Source organism: Macrotis lagotis, chromosome 1 (genome assembly GCF_037893015.1).
Source record: "Macrotis lagotis isolate mMagLag1 chromosome 1, bilby.v1.9.chrom.fasta, whole genome shotgun sequence".
NCBI lineage: Eukaryota > Metazoa > Chordata > Mammalia > Peramelemorphia > Peramelidae > Macrotis > Macrotis lagotis.
In genome coordinates, this window is record NC_133658.1 from 714,257,639 (window position 1) to 714,280,779 (window position 23,141).

A 23,141-nucleotide genomic window follows, 5' to 3' on the forward strand; every position below is an offset into this window, starting at 1 on the left:
CCTCTTTTATTCCTTTTTTATTTCAGCTGAAGCATAAGATATTCTGCTCTAGCCTTTTTTGCTTTATTCTTTGTGCATTTCTGTTTCAATTATTTTTTTTGGAAGCAACATTTTGTAGTATCTGTTTTATAATCTACTCTGTTATCCACTTCCATCTTATGGGAGAGTTCATTTCATTGACATTGACAGTTATGATTATGAACTCTATTTCCCTCCATCTTAGTTCTCTACAATTTCCACTTTTCCTTCTCTTTCCTTTGTCTCTTCACCAATGTTTTACTTCTGACCAATGTTTTACTCACCTCTCTCCAGCTGCCTTCTCTTTTTTAAATTGCCCTCCCCATTCTTTTCCCTTTCCACTCCTACTTCTTTGTAAGATTCAAGTAATTCTCAGTCTCTCTCTTGTTTACCTCTTTTGTAATTGGTCTTTTTTTCTTCTTCCCTATATCATATAATTTACCCTATTCTACCTCATCCTTTCTCCTCTTCCCATTATGATGCTTATTTTTGTTCCCTTAATTTTTTATATCATCACATTAAAATCAAATATGCTTCTTTGGATGGAAATACAAGTATCAGTTTCCCCATGTAGGGATTTAGCTATTTAATCTTATTGTGAACTACTGACTGTGGGTTCTTAGTATTTGATTTGTTTCTGACTGCCAGCAGTCTATTCATCTTGAACTGATAATTCTTCAATTTGGCTACAACATTCCTTTGAGCTTACATTTTGGAATCTCTTTCAGGAGGTGATTTATGTATTTCAACGAATATTTTACCCTCCCATTCTAGGACATGAGTGAAGTTTTCCTTGATCTTTTTTTTTTAATCACAGATTTTTAGTAATCCAGAAATTCTTGTATTATCTCTCCTGTATATATTTTCCTGGTAAGTTATTTTTTAATGAGGTTTTTTACATTTTCTTCTTTGTTTCACTTTTTTTTTGGCTTGACTGATTCTTGATATCTCATAATGTCAATAGCTTGCACTTGTCTAATTCTAATTTTTAAGGATTCATTTTTTTTTCAGTTACTTGTACCTCTTTTTCCCACTTGGAGAACTCTACATTTAAAGGAGCTATTGTCTTCATTTTTCTTCCATTATTTCAGGGTTTTTCCCCTCCATTTGACCAGTTTTACTTTTTTAAGATTTGTTTTCTTATTGTATTAGGACAATTATATTTTAAAAGGGATAATCTTCTTTGTTCAATTTTTGTGCATCTTTTTCCAAATTGTTGACACTGTCTTGCATGTCTCTTATGTCTTTTCCCAATTTTTGTCTTTTTTATTTGATTTTTAAAATTCTTTCTGAGCTCTTCCAAGATGACTTTTTTGGGGGGTGGGGTGGGGGGAGGGAAGTAAGATTGGGGGAAAATTGTAAAATTCAAAATAAATAAAATCTTTTTAAAAAGATGACTTTTTGGACTTTTGACCAATTCATATTCCCCTCTGGGCTTCACATAAAGTTCTTTTCCCAGTGTAGTCTTCTAACTTAGTGTTTTGATCTTCCTTGTAATAATAGCTTTTTTATGCTCAGGGCATTTTTCTATTGTTTAGTCTTTTGGGGCCAAATTTGTGATTTTTAAAGTTAAACTCTGCTTTGCTCTGCACAGGGGGCAGGGAAGGCCAGGGATCTGCTCACTGATATTCTATGCTGGGACCTTAGGAACCAATGGCTTGCCAACTGCACTGGGATATTTAAGATTGTTTGGGTACACCACACTGGCATTCCAGGGTTCACAATTTGCCATCTGTGCTTGTGCTGAAACACTAAAAACTGCCCTGCTTTTCCACTGATCTTCTGAGACAGAAACAAAAGCCTCAGTTATTAATCTTTGCTAAGCCCAAGAGCATTCCACTGAGTTTCCTGCATCCTGCTTGCACTGGGCCACACTATGTTTCAACATGAGAGAGACAGTCCTTTTCTGAAATCCTCCTAAGATAAATTTTTTATAGATTTTATCACTTCAGATTCTATTTAGTTTCTTGGTTTAATGATATTTCTAATGGAATCAGGGAAGAGCACAGGGAAGTTTCTGGTTTTTCTCACCAAGTTGGCTCCACCCTCCACACTGCCATATATGATCCACCCTCTCTCCACACTATTAGTTTATTTTGGGAGAGGCAAAGTCAAATACTTAGATCAAAATTTAGATAAATAATATACTTTCTCTAATTTCTGTATGGTTTTCTTTTGACTTGTCTGTTTCTTATATGAATATGTATATAAAAAAGTGATTTAATGATATTTTAACCAAAAGTTCTTTGTGTCAATTCATGGAACACTGAGGTTTCCTTATAAGGTAGAACACAGGACTTGCCTTTCTTGCTTTGTTCTCAGATAAATCCAAACAAACTTTCCTTTTTGATTATCCTGCTTGATTTACTATGTGCTGTCAGGAAATATACAAGTGTTATAAGATCAAAGAGGAACAAATTTAGAAACAATATCAAACAGGAAAATTTACAAAGATCTTCATAGTTAAACCTGGTCTTCTATTGTTGCTTAAAGTAAACATTTCATATTCCTACTCCTCGATTTTTTGATGATGCCTGGAATTCTGTCCCTCCTCATTTCCATCACTTGATGTACTTCAAATTTCAGTTAAAACACTATTGTCTACGAGAAACTTTTCCTGAAACAATTTTTTTGACTTCTCTGTCTTGATTATTTCCTTTTTATTGATATTTGATTTTATTTTTTCAATTATATACTGAGAAAGATTTTCAACATTCATCCACTTGCATGGCTATAATTTACACAATTTTCTTCCACTCATCCTTTCCCACCCCTCAGTAGCAAACAGTCCAGTGAATTTTGCATATTTGTGCTTAACACATTTACATATTAGTCATTTTCTGTATGATGAATTAGGAATAAGGAAAAAAGAAAGAAAATCATGGTTTAGGAAAGAAAAACATAAGAGAAATTTTTAAAAAATGAATGCTGTGTTCTTTCAGATTATACATTTTTTGTTATTCTTTTCCATCTGGATATGGTTGGCCTTATCCATAATAAGTTTACCAGAGTTGTCCTCGTTCTCTAAACTGCTGAGAGGATCTGATCAACTCACAATGTTATTGTCAATGTGTACAATGTTTTCTTGGTCAACATCAGTTCATGTTATTTTTTCCATGCTTCTCTAGAATCTGATCATTCATAGTTTCTTATAGAACAAGAGTATTCCATAAAATTCATCTACCCAAACTTATTCAGCCATTCCCCAACTGATGGTCGTTTCCTCAATTTCCAATTCCTTGCCACTGAAAAAAAGAGCTGCTATGAATAATTTGAAAATATATGAAACTTCTTCCATTTTTCTGATTTCTTATGGATATGGGACTAGTATTGCATTTTCTGGGGCAAAGATTATGATCAGCTTTATTGCTCTTACGGCATTCCTCTCCAGAATGTCTAGATTAGTTTTTGATTGCTTCCTACTAATACTTTATATGCCTTGTTTGTTTATAGTTGTGTGATTGTTATCTCTCTTATTATATTGTAAGATTTTCAATAAAAAGGACTTCTTTTGTATTTGAATTGCAAAATTTGAGTGCCTAGTATTTATCAACTTTTAGTAAATGTTTATTAACTGATTGATCTCAAATTCAATGTACAGTGTATTTGACCATTTCTAAGTTTTAATGACTTCAGAAGTGTAAATTACTTGAAAGTTCATATCATTTCCTTTTATTCTTAATTGGTTTGATGAATTTTGAATAATAAAACTAACTTTTAACAAAATTATTTAGCCTATGATGATTCATTGTATGGATGAACATTTTGGATGATACTTTATTAGACTGGTAGATTGATAGAGGGGGTCTTCCTGATTGACCACTTTAGTTACCTGATTTATCTTAATTAGACTTTTCTTGTGGGGGTCATAGTCATATTGCCATATATGCATCAACACTTTGTTTTTTGTATAATTTTAAGCTTGGACTGCAAATGACTTTACAGTCATTGAGCAATGACTAATGAAAGTTTTAATAAAGTTTTAAAATCAACTAGACTCATCATAAATATGAAATCACAAGTTGCTGATGATTTTGAATTTTAATAAGAAACCCAATATTTTAAAAATTAAAATTTCAAAGTGTTTAAAGTTATTTATTAAAACTTAAAAATAAAATAATTCTCTGAAATACCTTGAAGAGTAAACTACATCTGGCTAAATTAAATTCAATGAGAAGAGAGGACAAGATGTTTGAACCCTTCTTAGATTTTATTTTCAAATTTGCTGTAGTAAAAAGGAGGCCCAATTTAAAAACAGTTAGTTTCCCTATTATCTTCAGAAAGTGCACTTGTTAGTGTTACAATGTCAAGGAGAATTTATCCATAGCCATGAAAGCATCTGGAACTATGTTAACCATTTATTCTTATTATCTGAGTTTTTAAATAAAAAAATTATCATTTCCTGTCTTCAAAGATTCCTTTTATGGAATTTAGGCATTCTTGCATAGATCTCAGATAATTGCCTCCTTTATTTTCACAGAGTACTCAATGACTCTGGGCCTAAATTGATTTTTTGATATTGCCTTCCCTAGCCCTTCATTCCCCTCCACTCCCACTCTCTTTAGCTTCCTATAAAATCTTTCTGGATATAATTATTAGATCTATGCATTAGAGAAATATTTATCTTTTTAATTTATCATTTTATATTAGTATCTTGTTTCAACTTGGAGGCTTGAGGAACCAAGAGAATAAAGCTAAGCTAATAAATCCCTTTTCCAAAAGCTTCAGCTTCTCATACTACTTTCTTTTTTATGTAATCTTATTTTACTTTTTCCCAGTTCTAATTCCAGTTTAATTATCACCATCCACATGATATAGGTTATAAACATAGAGTTATGATAAATGTATTCCAGATTAGTTTCATTGTGAAGGAAAAGTTAGAGCCAAAGCAGGGTAAAACATGAGAGGGAAAAAAATAAGGCACTTAACAAATTTTTAAAATTGTACTGCCGAGAAGACCTAAGTCCATCAGAGTAGATCATCATGCAATATTCTATTGATTCTGCTCACTTCACTCAAAATCCCTTCATGCAAGTCTTTCCAGGTATTTCCTGAAGTCTTCCCAATCATGATTTCTTATAGAACAATAATACTCCATCACATTCATATAAACCAATTTGTTCTATCATTCCCCAATTGATGAATGCTCCCCCAATTTTCAATTTTTGTCACAACAAAAAAGCTGCTATAAATATTTTTTATACACGTCAGTTTTTCCCCCCTTTCTATGATCTCTTTGGGATATAGGCCTAGTAGTGATAATGCTGGATCAAAGGGAATGACCAATTTTAGTTTCAAATTGCTTTCTAAACTGATTGGATCAGTTCACAATTCCACCAATAGTACTTTAGAGTCCTAGTTTTCCCACATCCCTTCAAATATTGATCATTTCCTTTTTTGTCTTATTGGTCAAACTGATAGATGTGAGGTGGTACCTCATAGTAGTTTTATTTTGCATTTCTCTAATCATTAATTCCTTTGCTACTTTCAAAACAAATCCTACCAAACTAATTTTCCCTTTCCTTTTCAAAATTGTTAATTCAGTAAAGATGTCTTGGAAATACATGATATACTTTGAATCCACTGAATAATTGACAGAGTTCCTTAGCCTAGATAATTTTTCTACTTATCTCCTTATACTCATGTTAAACCAAACTTAAGGGTTTCTTTATTGGGTAGTTTTAATGAGCAGAAGGAAAATATACCTTAAATATATCACAAAGAATAAAAGAAAATTAAATTCACCAATAAGTAAAGTTCACTTACAACTACATAAGATGATATTATTCATGAGTTTCTATATTCAGAGTTGTATGTGTGTGCATATATATATATATGTGTGTGTGTATATGTGTATATATTCATGTATATATATAGATATATGTATATATGAATATATACTATCTGTGCAGAAAAGACAGTTTAAATCAAAAGTTAACATATATTTAAAAATAATTAAAATTAAGAAAATGACATACCTCAGCATCATATTCCCAGAGTTGATTTCCTCTCATATGGTGACACTTTAACATGATAACAGGGCCACTTAGTCTAGAAACATCTAAGCAGAAATCATCAGTACGAATTTCCTTTTCAGCAGTGTATGAAAATACCTGTAAAATTAAATGTAATTAAAATGATATTCTTATCTGTGAAATAATTCACATATAAATCTTCAGGTTAGTTAATGATCTATTCCTATAGCAAATAATTTTAATGAACTTATATGATCTGAAGATGAAATTTTGCTGTATTGTAAAATGAAAAATCAATTTTATAGCTAAGGATCTAAAAATGAATCATAGCTAATACAAATGATCAGTACAGTTTTCCATGTCCATTTAACTATCTTGATTTGCCATTCTCAAGTCAAAAAATGAAATCAATATTGTCAGTGGTTTGTGATGTATCATAGTCCAAAGTTCAATGGTGCTATGAACTCTAAATATAGGGTCATAGATCTTTTTTCTCTGAAGAATATTGCATTTAAATGATTTAGAAAATTATAGGGGATATATTTTCTATACAAATATACTAAATTACCTGATAGAATATAAAAAAATAAATTGGCAAGCAATTATTTAAGCCTGCTATTTATACAACATTATACTAGGCACTGGGGGGGGCGGTAAACTAACAGTTGTTACTAGTGAAGAACTTATAGTCTCTTCAAGGAACACTATCACAATGTCACATATGATATCAGTTCTACAAAAGAACATTAGATAGCCTGAGTTCTTGAAAAAAAAGTTGCCCATTAAGATTTTTTTTAAATAGAGAACTTGTTTTAAAAGAAAAACAAGAAAATTCTAGCAAATTTCCTATGACTTGAGAGTGATTTGTCTCATTGGTACTTAAACTGTCAAATAAGCAGCCTTTACAAAGTTTGTGTGAAGATTTCTTAGAAAAGGATTCATACTGTAAATAGGACAATGTATATACTTTTTGTTTCTGAATTGAATCAATAAGTACTTTTGATATTCCTCATTAATATCTCATGAAGAATATGAAAACCATCATTAAAACTGTCATTTTCATTAATTATGATGTGCTTGCCTGTTTTCACTGGCAGCTGGTGTTTTCCAAAGCTCCTTACTAGCTAACTGACATTTTCAGTTTCTCCTCTTTCAAGAATTCTATAATAATTGTCCTTTTACTATCTATCATCTATCATCTATCTATCATCTATCTATCCACCTAAACAACAAATATATACATATATGTATATATGTATATAGACTTTTTTTAAAGGGCAGAATAAAGAAATAATCTTATGTTTTAGTCTAAGTACTATAATCAGCCTAAATGCTTTTCTTTAGGGAATTTATTTTCCTGATTCTTAGTTTCCTTATTCCTAGGTTGCTGATAATATTATTCATTTGGAGAAATCCAAATGGAGATATTGGACTAAAAATTTAAAAGTCTTAATATAATAATGTAAAAAAAACAAAGGGAAGTCTTCTGGACAAGATGACAGAGAGAAGAGAGGTAAGGTCTCCTGGCTTTCCCTCAGAAATAATATGAATCATGCCTCTTAACAGAAATTCGATCAACAAAACTCAGAAAAAGAAGCTAGGAAATGAACATCTACCAAGAAGGTCTGTTTCTGGGGGGATTGTGAATAAACTGGGGGTAGAGAGTAGAGAGTCAGCAGGGGTGGGGTAAAACCCAGACAAATCTAAAATCAGCTGAGGAAGCTTTAGCTGTGGGAGCAGTGGTCTGGGGAGCTCCAGAGGGGCTGGAGGGTAAGTTCCAACACAGAAAGTTACACAGTGCAGCTGGACACCAATCTGCTGGGCTCCATTGGTCTGGAGGACTGCAGATAACATACTTTCATTTCATCAGAGTCTTCTTCCCAGAAGGAATACAGACACACACACCCCACTCCTACCCCACCCTCAGGCTCAGGCATGAGCAGCAGAGCTCCCTGAGCAGAATAGGGAGATTAATTACCTCGCCCCAGGGCAGAAGCCACTTGTTCAAGGATAACAGTATCCAGCAGCAGCACCCACCCCCTCCAGGCCTAGGCAGAAAGCCTCAATTCAAGGTCATGGACACTCCAAAGGAAGCAACCAGCACCCTGCTACTGGCCAGCCCACTTGGAGTTACTAAGCCAAGTGACCAAAGCCTCTGGCACTCCCTACTGGTGTGCTTGGAGTTACTGAACCCAGTGAGCAAAATCTCTAGGGATCTCAACACCCACATTCTGTGAACTAGCCTCTCCCCCAACATAAGGTCTTAAGAAAATGAAGAAAGGTCATCAGAGGGGGGCATAGAAAACTATCTAGAAGGCAAAGACCCTAACTCAGAGACATCTAGAATTTCTGAGGAGAATATGATTTGGTCTGCAGCCCAGAAAACTTTCTTGAAGAAATCAGGAGGGAGTTTAAAAATTTGGGAAAAGAAACCCAAGAGAAAACTAACACCTTGCAAAAAAAGAAAACAAATCTTAGGAAAATGCAATTGGACAAATGCAAAAAAGAAAATAATTCCCTTAAAACCACAATCAGACAAATGAAAAATTCCTTCAGAAATACAAGTGATCAATTGAAAAAGCAGTTGCAAAAGAAAAATCTTCTCTAAAAAAAGAATTGAATCTGTGGAAAGTAATGACTTCACAAGAAAACAAGAATTTGTTAAACAAAAGCAAATAAATCAAAAATAGAAGAAAATGTAAAATACCTCATCATCAAAAGCACTGACCTCAAGAATAAATCTAGAAGACACAAAATAAGAATCATTGGGTTCCCTGAAAATACTGAAGAGAAAAACATCCTGTACACAGTATTATAGGATTTAGTGATGGAAAACAACATACCAAAACTTAGGTATTACAGCCAAGGCAGTTGTCAGGGGGCATATTATATCTTTAAATGCTTACATGATTAAATTGGAATAACAGGAAATCAATGAACTAAACATGCAACTAAAATTTAGAGAAAGAATAAATTAAAATGCCCCAATTAAATATCAAATTAGAAATTCTTAAAATTAAAGAAGGGGCTGATAAAATCGAAAGCAAAAAATCTTTTGAATTATAGAGAACCAAGAATTGGTTTTATGAAAAAAAATGACATACCTTGGTTAATTTGATTAAAAAAAGAAGAAATCAAATTGCTACTATCATAAATGGAAAAGTAAACTCACAACCATTGAGGAGGAAATTAAAATAAAGATTAACTGTATGCCAGTAAGTTTGATAACCTAAGTGAAAAGGATGAATATTTACAAAAATATAAGTTTCCCAGATTAAATGAAGAGGAAATTAAATACCTAAATAATCCTATCCCAGAAAAAGAAATTCAACAAGTCATCAGTGAACTCCCTAAGAAAAAATTGCCAGGGCCAGAATTCACAAGTGAATTCTATCAAACACTTAAGGAACAATTCGTTCCAATTCTATGTATGTTCTTTGGGGAAAAAAGGTCAAGATGATACTCTGACTACCTCTTTCTATTGATACCAATATGGTGATGATACCTAAACCAGAAAGAGTCAAAACAGAGGAAGAAAAGTAGACATAATTCCCTGATGAATGTAGATGCAAAAATCTTAAAATATGAGCAAAATGATTACATATATTTATCACTACAATAATATATTATGACCAAGTAGGATTTATCCCAGGAATACAGGGTTGGTTCAATATTAGGAAAGCTAATTAACTATATCAGTGACAACACTATCAGAAATCATATGATTATATCAATAGATGCTGAAAAAGCCTTTGACAAAATACAGAACCTATTTTTACTAAAAGCACTAGAAAGCATAGGAATAAATGGATTTTTCCTTAGGAAAATAAGCAGTATCTATCTGAAACCATCCACAAGCATTATAATCAATGGGGATAAGCTAGAGACATTCTCAGTAAGATCAGGGGTGAAACAATGATGTCCATTATCACCACTACTATTCGATATTATGTTAGAAATGTTAGCTTTAGCAATAAGAGAAACATAAAGGAAATTGAAGGAATGAGAATTGGGAAGGAAGAGACAAAACTCTCATTCTTTGCAGATGACACAATTTTATACTTAGAGAATCCTAAAAATCATCTTAAAAACTACTAGAAATAATTAGCAACTTTTGCAGAGTCACAGGATATAAAACAAACCCTCTTAAATCCTCAACATTTCTATATATGACTGGCAAGATATAGAAGAAAGAGCTAGAAAGGGAAATCCCATTCAAAGTAACTTCAGACAATATAAAATAACTGGGAGTTTACCTGCCAAGGAAGATTCAGAAACTTTATGATAAGAATTACAAGACACTTTTCACACAAACAAAATCAGAATTAAATATCTGGGCAAATATCAACTGCTCATGGATAGGCCAAGCTAATATAATGAAAATGACAATTCTACCTAAATTAAACTACTTATTTAGTGCCATACCAATCAAAATTCCAAAAAAAATTTTAATGAGTTAGAAAAAACTGTAAGTAAATTCATATGGAGAAATAAAAAGTCAAGAATTTAATGAAAAAGGGGCAAAAAGAAGGTGGCATAGCCCTATCAGATCTAAAATTATATTATAAGGCATCAATTATCAAAACTGTCTGGTATGGGTTAAGAAATAGAGTGGTGGATCATTGGAATAGACTAGGTTTGGGGCTACACAAGTAATTGATTCTCTGATAAATATTTTTGTAAATTTATTTAAGGCAATAGGGATTAAGTGACTTGCCCAAGGTCACATAGTTAGGCAATTATTAAGTGTCTGAGTTCGGATTTGAACTGTGGTCTTCCTGATTCCAGAGCTGGTGCTCTATACACTGTGCTACCTAGCTGCCCCTTCCAACAAATATTTTGAAGATTATTTTTGATTGTAAAGGTCTACCCTCATCAAATCCACATGACACAACCCTCTTATACACTCATACACACACATATATGTGTACATATATATGCACATTAGTCTTACTTTACTCACATCTTCCCCCATATACTTTAGAGGTTCCAAGTAAAGAATGACTGAATACCAATCAGGTAATTCCCCAAATTACCTAATGTTGTGACAATCTTTATGTCAGAATTTTTGAAAGTATTACAGAATTTGAAATTTGTTGAATAACAGTTATGTAAAAATGTAATTTTGAGAAATTAATGTTATTAATGAGCCAGTAATTAGTTACAATTATAAAATTGTCTCTTCCTATTCAAAGCTTAGAATCATGGGGATTAAAGCTGGAAGGGAATTGTGAGATCACATAATCCAATTCATTCATTTTTTCAAGTGCTAAGATTGAGGCCCAAAGAGTCTCTAGCTTACAAACTGTCATCCAAGTAGTAGAAGCAAAATTCAGTTCATTATACTTTGACTCTAAATATAGTGTTCTAATGTGTCACACCTGCCTTTCATCTCTTACTAGTTAGCACTATCTGCTTTACTGGATGAACAGACATAGGACCAACTTGTAGCAGGAATCATGGGGCTTAAATATAACCACTGAATTATACTGTATTTCCATCCATCTTAGTCACAGATTTATATCTAAAAGACTGAATCAGCAAGGTAAGTTAATCAATTTAAGATTAATGTAATTACTGTGAGACTCCCCCTTAAAATAATTTATCCATATTAACAGTATTTTTACTGACAATAATGAGGCAAATATATTTAAAAAATTCATTTATGTATTGCAAATCAGTATTATACTAGTTAACATTATTCTCAATATCCCATCTTTGGAGAAGAATGTTGGGTAGAATTTGGGCATATGCAAGATCAAGTTCTAGACAGCTCCAAAAAGATCATTCATACCTTTTCCCCAGATTTATGCCTCTCATCATCCTCATGTCAAAAATCAATCATAGTGTTAACAATATAGGAAAAGACAACTAAAAGTAAGCATGTGATAAAAGTTCTACCATTGTTTTTTCTGGTTCAAGATAGAAGACATAAAACCTGATTGATTTTTCTTTTACACTAAATGCTTCTTCCCTTTTTGTTCAAGTTGTTGAAAATATTTACCTTGAAATACAGAAGGTAAAGGTTGGGGTATTGAGTTTATGAACATACTCTTGTTTCATAGTTCTTTCTGCTAGGTATATCATCTCTAGATTGTTGGCCAACAATGCCTCTTTTGAGAAAACACTGGCAGGGTCCATGAGAAATGCAAAACCACACTAAAGTATTTCTCAAATTTCATCATACTTGCCCATGCACCTCTTTTGGGACCTTTCTTTAGTTCTATTCTGTTGTTATGGATAAGGCAGGTAGATAGCAAAGTAAATAGTGACTGACCTTGGTGTCAGGAGGCCAGAAGTTTGAATTTGGCCTCAGATAATTGAGTCTTACTAGCTATAGGTCCTTGAGCAAATCACTTAGCCATGATTGCCTCACATCCAGAGCCATCTCCATTTGTCCTGATTTATTTCTGGTCACTGGATCTAGATGGCTCTAGAGGAAAAAGGGAGGCTGGTGAGTTAGCATAGTCCCCCCTCACTCAAATCCAATTCACATGTTTGTCATAGCCTCAGCTCCCTGATGTTGTCACCTTCTTAAAAAATGAAGCACAAGCATCATATTATGGATACCTGGAAAACATTTAAAATAATAACAGAATAAGAAATAGCTTCCTTTTTAGTCAGAACTTTAGCTATCTTATTAGTAAAATGAATCATGAATTAATTTTGTTTGATAGTATTCATACTTTATTTTCCAAGTGATAGTAGAAATGAGAAACCAATGAGGACATCCTACTACAACTTTTCCATTTAATTGTTGACAAAAGAAACCACTATAAAGAATTCATAAATGCTTGAGGGATAGACTCTGGCTACTTTGAAATTTTGACAAGAATAGAAAGAAGGTGATTTCCATGTATGGAATTTGGCATCATGAATCACCAACATGGACTGTGTGAAGAGAGCTCCTGTACTAGGAAGCTTACAAGTCGTGAGAAGAAATAGTTGTTGAAAATAAGAGTTGCTGAACTTCACATCAGATTCTGAGAAACTACATATAACAGTAAAGCATTATAGTTGTAATTTGAACAATTCAATATAAAATATATTTCTAGATGATAATCACATCATAATGATGGTGGATCATGCTTTTAGGAACATTGCTAGCATGCATTAAAAGTCTAAGTAACACCTTTTGGCTATTTTATAATGAAATAATGACCTTATAATCTACTATGAAATGTTTTTTACCTGAAGAGTGATACAAAGTAATACAATTAATTCAATTTCATTCAACTCTTGAAGGTAGAAAATCATTATTTTCTATGTTGTTATATCCATCTCTTTGGTACTTACTTTCTCCCCACTATCAGACTGTTTTATAACTACCAGGATAGAAAATATGAACTGAATTATGCAATTGATACACTTGTTGGTCTCTGCAGTTTCATTTTCAGAGAAGGTAGGCTCCCTCTGCTGGTTATAGAATTCAGAATCACAGAATCAGAGAATTGCAAATCTATTTAAAAGGGTCTTCAGAAAATCTAGAATTCATACTGTACCTGAACAAGAATCACAATTATAAAACTGATCATTGGTAGTTATCCAGCCTTATAGACCTTATAGACCTACAGTGATGGATAACCACTTTTTTTTAACACAGTCCACTCCATTTTTATTATTACGAAATCTTCCAACCCTCTGCTGTTCTTTTACACTAAGTTTAAATTTGTCTCATTGAACACCTATTTTCTTTTCTCAAAATCAAGATGGCATAGTATAGACTAAGCATCAGTTAAAATTCTTCCAACATTTCTTTCCAAAAAACTTAAAAAAAATGACACCAAATAAATTTTTGAAAAACAAAACAAAGGTCAAAAGATCATATATTTCTAGTTTAAGGAAATTTTTCAGATCTATAGGAAAGTAACACCAGGATGGTATGGGGCTGCAGCATACACAGTGGGTCTTGAAGATGATAGTGATAGCAACAGTAGCTTTAGCACCTCTTATGCTAGTGACAGTAAAAAAATTTGACAGTTGATCAAAAAGAAATACAGAGAATACTTTGCTGACATTGAGTTAACCCAGTAAAGAAACTACTGGTCACAGTTCCAGTATGGTTAGGAGCCTTTGCAATCTTTTAGGATGGAGCAGGGATCCAGGACACAGTTTCAGTCAAGGGAAAAGTTAACACAGGTTACCAAACACTGGTTAAGTTTCAGGGCCTCACCTGAGCAGTTTGTCTTGCCCCTGCAGGGGTAAATTGGCCTTTTCAGCCTAAAGAGTAGAACACAGATACTCATAGCACACAACCATGGAAGCATTTGCCAATTCCCAAAATTAACTCTGAAAACAGCAGCACAGATAAGCCTGAAAGCTTGGCAGAGTGCCTCACCATGCTTGGTTGAACAAAGTCCAACTTTAAAAAAAAATTCAAAGTCAAGAAATAAATTGTGTAAACAGCAAAAATAAATTAAAAAAAATCAAACCATGGAGAAGGGAAGACCAAGAAAGAAACTAAACTTAAAAAAAAAGACAACAATGTGTGTTGACTTTTGGAGCTGAGCCAGGATGGCTGTGGGAAACTAGCATACTCCTGGAGCTTTTAGCAAAACAACTTTAAATGAAGCCTCTACACAAACCTTAAACCTAGAGATTCCACCAAAAAAGAGAGAAAAAAATTCTTAACTACAGATATTATGGCGAATTTCAGTAAAGGTCTGTCTCTTAGGAGTCAAAGAGTAAATAGAGTCCAGCACAGGCAGGAGAACAGGAAATCCAGTGGGAGGATTTTAACTCAGGACCCAGAACAAGTCAGCATTATAGTAGACAGTGAAGGTCCCAAGTCCAGATGAAGTTCAAGCCCTGGGAAAACTAGGGCAACAGATGGGACTGGGTTGGGAACTAATCACTGGATAGGCAAAGCCTGGGAATAAAGGAGGGAACAAATCTCTGCATCGACAATGCCTGAGCTTCAAGGGCAACCCCTTGGCAAGCAATGAGCCAGGAAGCTGTTGCAGGTCACAGCACAAAAATCATTTGGGATTATATTCCCTGTGTCTTGGGAGCAATGCTCAGGTATTAAAATGACCAAAAAACCCCCTACAAAGCTATTATTCAGATAGGAATGATGAAAATGACATCTCAGAAGAAGAAAGTAGTAACAAATTGCCTATAGGTGAAGTCTCAAAGTAATTTATGAAATGACCTCATATGCAAAACTTCATAGGAGAGTTCAAAAATGAATTTTTAAAAGAAGAGACAAATAAAAAAAAAAGAAACAAAAGCCATGCAGGGGAATTATGAAAAATTGAAGAAATCAGGTACTTTAAAAGTAAAACTGACCAACTAGGGAAAAGAATGCAATTCAATAAAAATGCATAATAGAACAGCAAGAAAAAAATGAAACTCATTCAAAACTAGAATTAATCAACTGGGAAAGGAAACAAAAAATTAATTGAAGAAAATAAAAGCATAAAAATTTGAATTGAAGAAATGAAAACTAATGACTCAATGAGACCCCAGGATTCCACCAAATAAAACAAAAAAGATTAAAAAATAGAAGAAAATGTATAGTACTTTTAAGGAAAAATAAATAACCAGGAAAACAGATCCAGATAATTTATGAATTATTGTTCTACCAGAAAAACTCAATCAAAATAAGAACCTGTAAAATAGCTTTCAGGAAATTGGAAAACTGTTCTAATATCCTAAAACAAGAATGCAAAATAGTCTTTGAAAGAATCCACAGATAAGCTTCAGAAAGAGACCCCAAGAATAAAAACTACAAAGAATGTTGTGACCAAATTCCAGATTTCTCAGCTAAAGGAGAAAATGCTGCAAGTAGTCAAAAAGAAGCAATTTAAATACAAAAGAAGTACAATCAGAATTACATAGGACTTATTAGCATCAACATCAAAAAGATTAGAGGGCCTAGAATATGCTATTTTGGAGGTCAAAAGATCATTGACTGAAAGCAAGAATTAATTATTCTGCAAAATTCAGTATATTTTTTCAGGGTGAAATATGGATTTCTAATGAAATAGAGAACTTTCAAAATTTTCTAATAAAAAGAACTGAACAGAAAATTCAATCTTCAATACAAGACTCAAGGGATGCATAAAAACATAAACAAAAAAAGGAGAAAAAATACTAGCCAAGAACTATATGCATCCCTACAAGGGAAGATAATACATGTAAGTCTTGAGAATTATGATTCTCTCAGAATGGTAAAAAGAAGCATACCTAGAAAGAGAGTTTCAGTATACATTGATCATGAAAGTGTTGAGCCTTTAGCCAATACCTTAGCCAATAAAGGTTAAATTGTATTGAGGATATGGTTATAAAACAGTCATAAAACAATGCTGATTGTGAGACCTGAATTTCTGTAGAGAGAACTTAGAGCATCTTTATATAAATTATTAAATGATATTATTTGACTAGATACTTTAGAAAAGGATGGCTTATAGTAGAATTAGAACAGAGGGAGAGAGTATACTTAGAAAGGCTGGGCATAAAAAAATAATGCATTTTCCATACATTAGTTAAAAAAAAGAGTACAGTACTATAGATAGAGAGGGAGAAAGTGTACCTGATACTTTTTGTTTAACAAGACAGTACTATGGATGTAGTACTAGATTGAAAGAGGTAGACTATGTACATAGAGGAACTGGACATAGGTCATGAAGTAGTTTTGCTTTGTATGATATTTTAGCTACAACTAGAAGGAATGCACTTAAAGGGAAAGAGAATAAATGGTTGATTAAATGATATTGCTTTACATGATACTTTAGTATATAAGGATTGTATATCCAAGGAAGGTACTGAGAAAGAGGGTAAGATGTAAACTGCTTATAATTTGATGTAATGCAAGATATTGAGAAGTATATTTTTCAGGCACACTCTCTCCCTCTGTTCCTCTAGTATTCCAACAATTGTGCTAGAATCTTCCCCAATCAAGTCATGATTTCTTGTAGAATTAATAATTTAATCATATTCACAAAATATGATTTATTCAACCATTCCCCATTTGATGGACATTCCCTCAATTTCTAATTCTTTACCACAAGAAAAAGAGAGACTTATGAATATTTTTATAAATGTTGGATTTTTTAATCTTTTTTATGATAATGGCACAGAAGATGGGAGTGTACTTGAATAGTGACAATAATGCCGTATTGTTTACCAATCAATCAAGCTGAACAGAAAGTATGATCTCCAAGTACAGGACTCAGGTAGAAGCATAGTGAGGGTGGATGGGAAGGCCAAATTTTGAGGGATTTAATGATACTGAATTACTTGTATTCCTGCATGTATTCCTTCCCCTACATGGGAAGATGATACGTATAACTCATATAGATTTCATTTATTAGAGCAACCAGGAACATACATAGACAAGGAACAGGAGAAAGCTGTTCTGTTATATATCTATTATAAAGATAGAGTCAATGGGCAAAAAAAAGAGGAATGTATAGGGAGAAAGGGAAATGATAGATAGATGGGCTAAGATATTTCATGTAAACAAGTCAAGAGAAAGGTTTTGCAATGGAGTGTTATGGGGGAAGGCGAAGAGGAATGAGTGAGTCTTCAATCTCATTGAAAATATTTCTTAGTAATTGGGGCTACTAGGTGGCACAGAGGATAGAACACCAGCCCTGGAGTCAGAAGTACCTGAGTTCAAATCCGACCTCAGACACTTGATAATTAGCTAGCTGTGTGGACTTGGGCAAGCCACTTAACCCCATTGCCTTGCAAAAAAAAAAAAATAGTTCATAGTTGAAGCAATATACATGCACAATTGGGTATAGAATCTATCTTACCCAAAGGAAAAAGGAGAAGAAAGGGAGGGGAGAAAGGGGATGGGGGAGGGGAGGGTATAGGTGATAGAAGAGATGGAAGATTGTGAGAGAGGGTAGTCAGATACAATAAACCTTTGGGGAGGGACAAAATGTAAGCAAAGAGAGAATAGAATAAATGGGAGTGGGGAGGAATAGAATGGAGGGAAATACATCTAGAAATAATAACTGTGGGGTAAAATATTGAAGCAACTTCCTCTTATGGATTTATGATAAAGAATGCAGTCCATCCCAGAGACAGAGCTGATGGTATTTGAACAGACTGAAGTACATCTGTTTTTGTTCTCTCATTTTATTATTCTTGAGGATTCTCTATCTTTGTGGGAGGGTTATGTTTATTTTTATAATAGGACTATTGTAGTAATGTGAAAATAAATGAGTATTTGAAAAAAATAAAACATAAATAATTTTTTTCTTTTTTGTCTTAATTTTTTTTATTCAATCAAAACCCAGAAAAACTCCAAGGTTTCTGCAAATGGAGATGAGGGGAACAAGTCATGCACTGTGGCCAGCTAGTGATGGAATGGGTAGGGTGACCTGTCTTTTGTGCAGACTGGGAGAGGACAGACCTCAGGGTAATGAGCTAAGTAACCAGGTCCAACAGACCTAGAAGCCTGGGGAATGGGGAGGAAGGAAAAGGGGGAGGGGGAACTACCCAAAAGCTTTGGTCATATTAAAAAATCATAAATAATTGAGAGAAGTATGGAAATAATTACTTCAGCTGGTGCTGAGCAGAATGAGCGGAACTGAGTTATCTTTATGTTGTATACAATAACAGCAGCATTGTGAGTTGATCAACTATGATGGATATAGTTCCTTTCAGCAATTCAGAGATCAAGGACAACCCTGAGAGACTTGCTTGATCATTTGAGGGGGCGGGAACTATGAAGTCTGAATGCATACAAGTTCATTTTCTTTTTTAAAAATTCTTTTATGTTTTTCCTACTTTAGTTATGTATTTTCTTTACCTTAGTTCTAATTCCTTTTCCACAACATGACTGATATATATATATATATATATATATATATATATATATATATATATATATATATATATATAAATGTTAAACATGAATGTACATGTATAACTTTTACCAGATTTTTTACCACCACAGTGAGAGGGAAGGAAGGGAGAGTGGTAGAAAATATTAATCTCATAAATTTGCAAATGGTTAAATGTTCAAAAATTACCATTAAATGTGATTGGAAAAATAAAATAAAATTTCAAATAAAAAAGAAGACAACAATGTGAAAAGATTGAAAATCAAACTTCAAAGGAAAAATGTGAATTTAACCCATTGCCAACAAGAATACTTGGCAGAGTAAAAGGAAGCAATAAAAGCAGTAGAGAAAAAAATGGGGAGAATGATACAAGAAAATTATTTTCTAAGTATTAAGAGCTTGGTAAAAGAAACTAAAAATAATTTAAAAAAACCTTAAAGTTAGAAATTATGTAATGGGAAAAGGGTTACAAAAATTCACTAAAGAAAAGAATTCTTCAAAAAGCACAATTGCCCAATTGAAAAAATAGAAGAGTTCTCCAAAGAAAGTAAGTCTGTAAAAATTAGAACTGGATGAGGGGAAGCTGATGATTCCATAGGCCTTCAAGAAACAAGAAAACAAAATCAAAGGAATATTAAAATAAGAATACATACAGGAGAGATTCACTATCTAATAGTCATGATAAAATAAATTAGACATTATACTTTAATAATTTATTGATTAAAACTGCCCTGATATTTTACATTTACTGGCTAAAATAGATGATGAAAAAAATCTATTGATCACCTCTTAAAAAATGATTACTAGGGGGCAGCTAGGTGGCGTAGTGGATAAAGCACCGGCCCTAGAGTCAGGAGTACCTGGGTTCAAATCTGGTCGCAGACACTTAATCATTACCTAGCTGTGTGGCCTTGGGCAAGCCACTTAACCCTGTTTACCTTGCAAAAACCTAAAAAAAAAAAAAAAGCAAGTTAGCTAAGGTAGAAGCATTAAAAATGGTTAAAAAATGATTACTAGAATAACTCTAGCCAGCTTCCAAAACTATCAGATCAGGGAAAAATATTGCAAGGACATTATATATTAGAGAATAACAGTCAGTTATTATTTATATTATATATATTATATTAGAGAATAACAGTCAGTATCACACAAGATTTGATACTTTTCCCTTTACAGAAGAAGAATACTTGAAATATGATATTCTAGAGAACAGTTAGAGAATCATAAACAAGAATATCCTACATGGTAAAATTAAACATAACCCTTAAAGAAAAAAAATAGTCTAGTTGATAAATAAGGAACTAGTCTATCCTAATGTAAAAAAAAACAGAGTTGAATAAAAAAATGGCATCAATACAGAATTCTGAAAAGTAGCAAAAAAGGGTTATATGAAAAAGTAATCATAAGGGACTTAATATAGTTATATATTCCTATATAAGGAGGTTAAACATGTACCTGCACTGGAACTTTCCCAGTGTGCTGGAGTTACCCACCGCCTAATCTAGTCCTAACTGCAAAGCATCTGCTCCCACAATCAAGGATCTCAGATTCGATCCCCTGCCATGTGTTGAGTCTCTGTTCTCTGCCCAAGACTTCCTGATGACAGACCTTCTGGAAGATGATTCAGTCTGATCTTTGGTGAGTTCTATCACTTCAAAATAAGTTAAGAGGTTAAATAATTTTGCTTCTTTGAAAAACTCAGGAGTGCTTAACAGAAATCCTGGTAGCTCTCCACCATCTTGCCCAGAGGTTAAATCATTTTTACTTTTAAAGGAGTTCAATTATTCAGTTTATTCTGCATGTTTATTCTTTCTTTTCTCCATTTTTCTTCTTCATCTCTTCTTTAGTTTTAAAATCCTTTTTGAGTTCTTGTTTTTGGATTTGAGGCCAATTCATAAACTCCTTTGAGGCTTGACATGTAAGCATTTTGTCACTGCTTTCCTTTTTGTGATGGTGTTTTTAATGTCTTTATCAGAATAGTAACTATTCTTTTTTTGTTTTGTTTTGTTTTTTGCTCATTATGACAATTTAACTTAGCTCCTGGAGGTACAAGAACTGTTTGTGCTGGGGTCATTATCTTGTCTCTGGCTTATTGTTGCCTATGGAATTGCATATGTAGCAATTTGCTTAGTCCTTTAGGGTAGCCCTTGTTTTCTACTTGCCAAGTTGTTGCTTATGTAATAGTTTGTTCCTTGCATTAGTATAGCCCAACCTAGTCCCAAATGTTGCATTCTCAGGACTCAAATTATTTCTTCTGATATGGGATTGGGACCCTCGCTGCTGACCTGCTGCACTACAGACTTGTCAAGTCATGACCTGAGTAGTGTCATGGCCGAGGCTTTTGCTGTATTTCTAACTCCCCTGCCTATGCTGGGCTGTTTCCTTTTTAGTCAGAAGAACAGGATATTTCTCCATGATATCTTGATTTGAGAACTTTTTTTTTTGATGTATGATTTGTTGCTTTAGGGTCTATATAGAGCTTTAATTAAGAGTTGATTTGAGCAAAGGTCTGAGAGGTTCCTAGCTTCATGTCACTTTCTTCACTTTGCAGTGGAAATCTTGGCAATTCCTTAAGGATTTTTTTTTCTCACTTCCAAATACATCTCTTAAATCTAAAACAAATCAGTGCTTAACAGCATAGGATTGTAATTGACCTCAGGTTTTAACAACAATATCAGCACCAAAAGACATATAGCTGCCAAGTATTTGGGAGAAACCTTAGAATGTGATTCCAGAAGGAAAAAAATATACTGGAACAAATGGTTAGAATCTGCAGAGTCTGATTAAGTTTTGATGTAAGAAGTAGCAGCCTAGCAATAGAGTTGTCCAAAAGTGAAATGAACTGACTTGAGGAATTATAAGATCTTTATAATAGGAAGACATCAACAAACAATATATGACTACTTATTTGATTGCATAGAGTAGGTAGGATTATTTTTCTTTTCTGTGTCATGGATACCATTGAGAATCTGGTGAATCTTATAAACTCAACACAATCAAGTTTCTAAATATATAAAATAAAATTCATAGTAATTAAAAGGAAACAAATTAGAGTCAATTGTAATTATCAAAATACAATAAATTCATTGAAACTAAGTTAAGAATTTCTACAAGTGGACAAGTTGAGTTGATAGGTCCCCAAGGTTGTGATTGTCTTTGAGATTCCTCAAGTATGAAGATGAATATACTATGAATTTAAGAGAAAGGTACTATCTACAAATTCCTAGCTAAATTCTTCACCCTCTAATTTGAACCCCTTGATAATATAGCCCACATTATTTGTTATAAACCCCTTTCAAAAGTTTACAAAATACATACACTATATTCACATTACTATCATAATTCATGCTATCAATTTACCTGTATATAACCTAGGAGTTTAAGACCCTTATTAATAATCACCTTCTTAATTAAGTCTTTACCAGATCTCTCAATATCTGAATTCCTCTTGTATATACCAGAGGTTATTACATAAACTTCAGTACTGGAGAAGAGTCCATCATATTGTCTTAGAATATGCTAGTATATTTACTCTGAGATATTTTATCCATTAATTCCTTTATTGTTTGCCAAAACACTATCAAAAACCAGACACTATGAAAGTAGAAACAGACTACTGTAGTTTAAAAAAATCTGACAATTTTCAGGATAATGCTGATAATTAAATATATAAAAGATGATAAGATTGCTAGGTGAAATGGTCTATAATGAGAAAGGAAGAGAAGGGACAAGAAAGAATGTGAAGTGAATAGAAGGAAAGATTAGAGAATAGAAGAGAATCCGCTGAACCGAAATCTAATGAGAAATCTAATGGAGAATATCCAGAAAAGGATTCTTAGGAGAGGTCAGAAAGTTAGGAGAATCAGGATTGAACATTGTCATGGAAAACTAAAGAGAAAAGAATATCAAGGAAAAGACAAACATTGAATGTGTCAAAACCCAGAAATAAAGAAAGGTAAGGAAATGTGAAGACTGAAAAAGTGTACTTAAAATTTGGTGATTAATATATCATTTCCAAGTTGCAAGAGTTTTACTTAAAGATAAAGGCAATCTACACAGAATAAGAATATGAGAGGAAAAGAAGTGGAGCACAAACTGAAAATAGCTTTTCATCGGAGTTTACCTTCAAATGAGAAAAGAAATATGTATGATAATTACTGAAAATGGACTGATCAAAAAGGATTTTTTGAGAATGAGAAAGATCTAGACATCCCCCTTGGCAGTAAAGAAGCAGCTACCAAGAAAGAAGATTATAAACATTTGGAAAAATATGAATTGCTAATGGACAGGCAGAGAAAAAAGATCAAGGATATCAAGAAAATTATTTTAAAATGCATAGCAAGGTGGT

The 23,141-nt window shown here is 33.1% G+C and overlaps 1 protein-coding gene across 1 annotated transcript in view; it reads right to left on the minus strand.

Moving 5' to 3' along the window:
* Nucleotides 1–23,141, minus strand: part of GALNT13 (polypeptide N-acetylgalactosaminyltransferase 13) — an 870,176-nt gene that overhangs the window by 63,275 nt on the left and 783,760 nt on the right. The window contains exon 11 of the mRNA XM_074215960.1: nucleotides 5,997–6,131. Within this exon, the coding sequence (XP_074072061.1) occupies nucleotides 5,997–6,131 (135 nt within the window). The remainder of the gene's footprint in view (nucleotides 1–5,996; nucleotides 6,132–23,141) is intronic.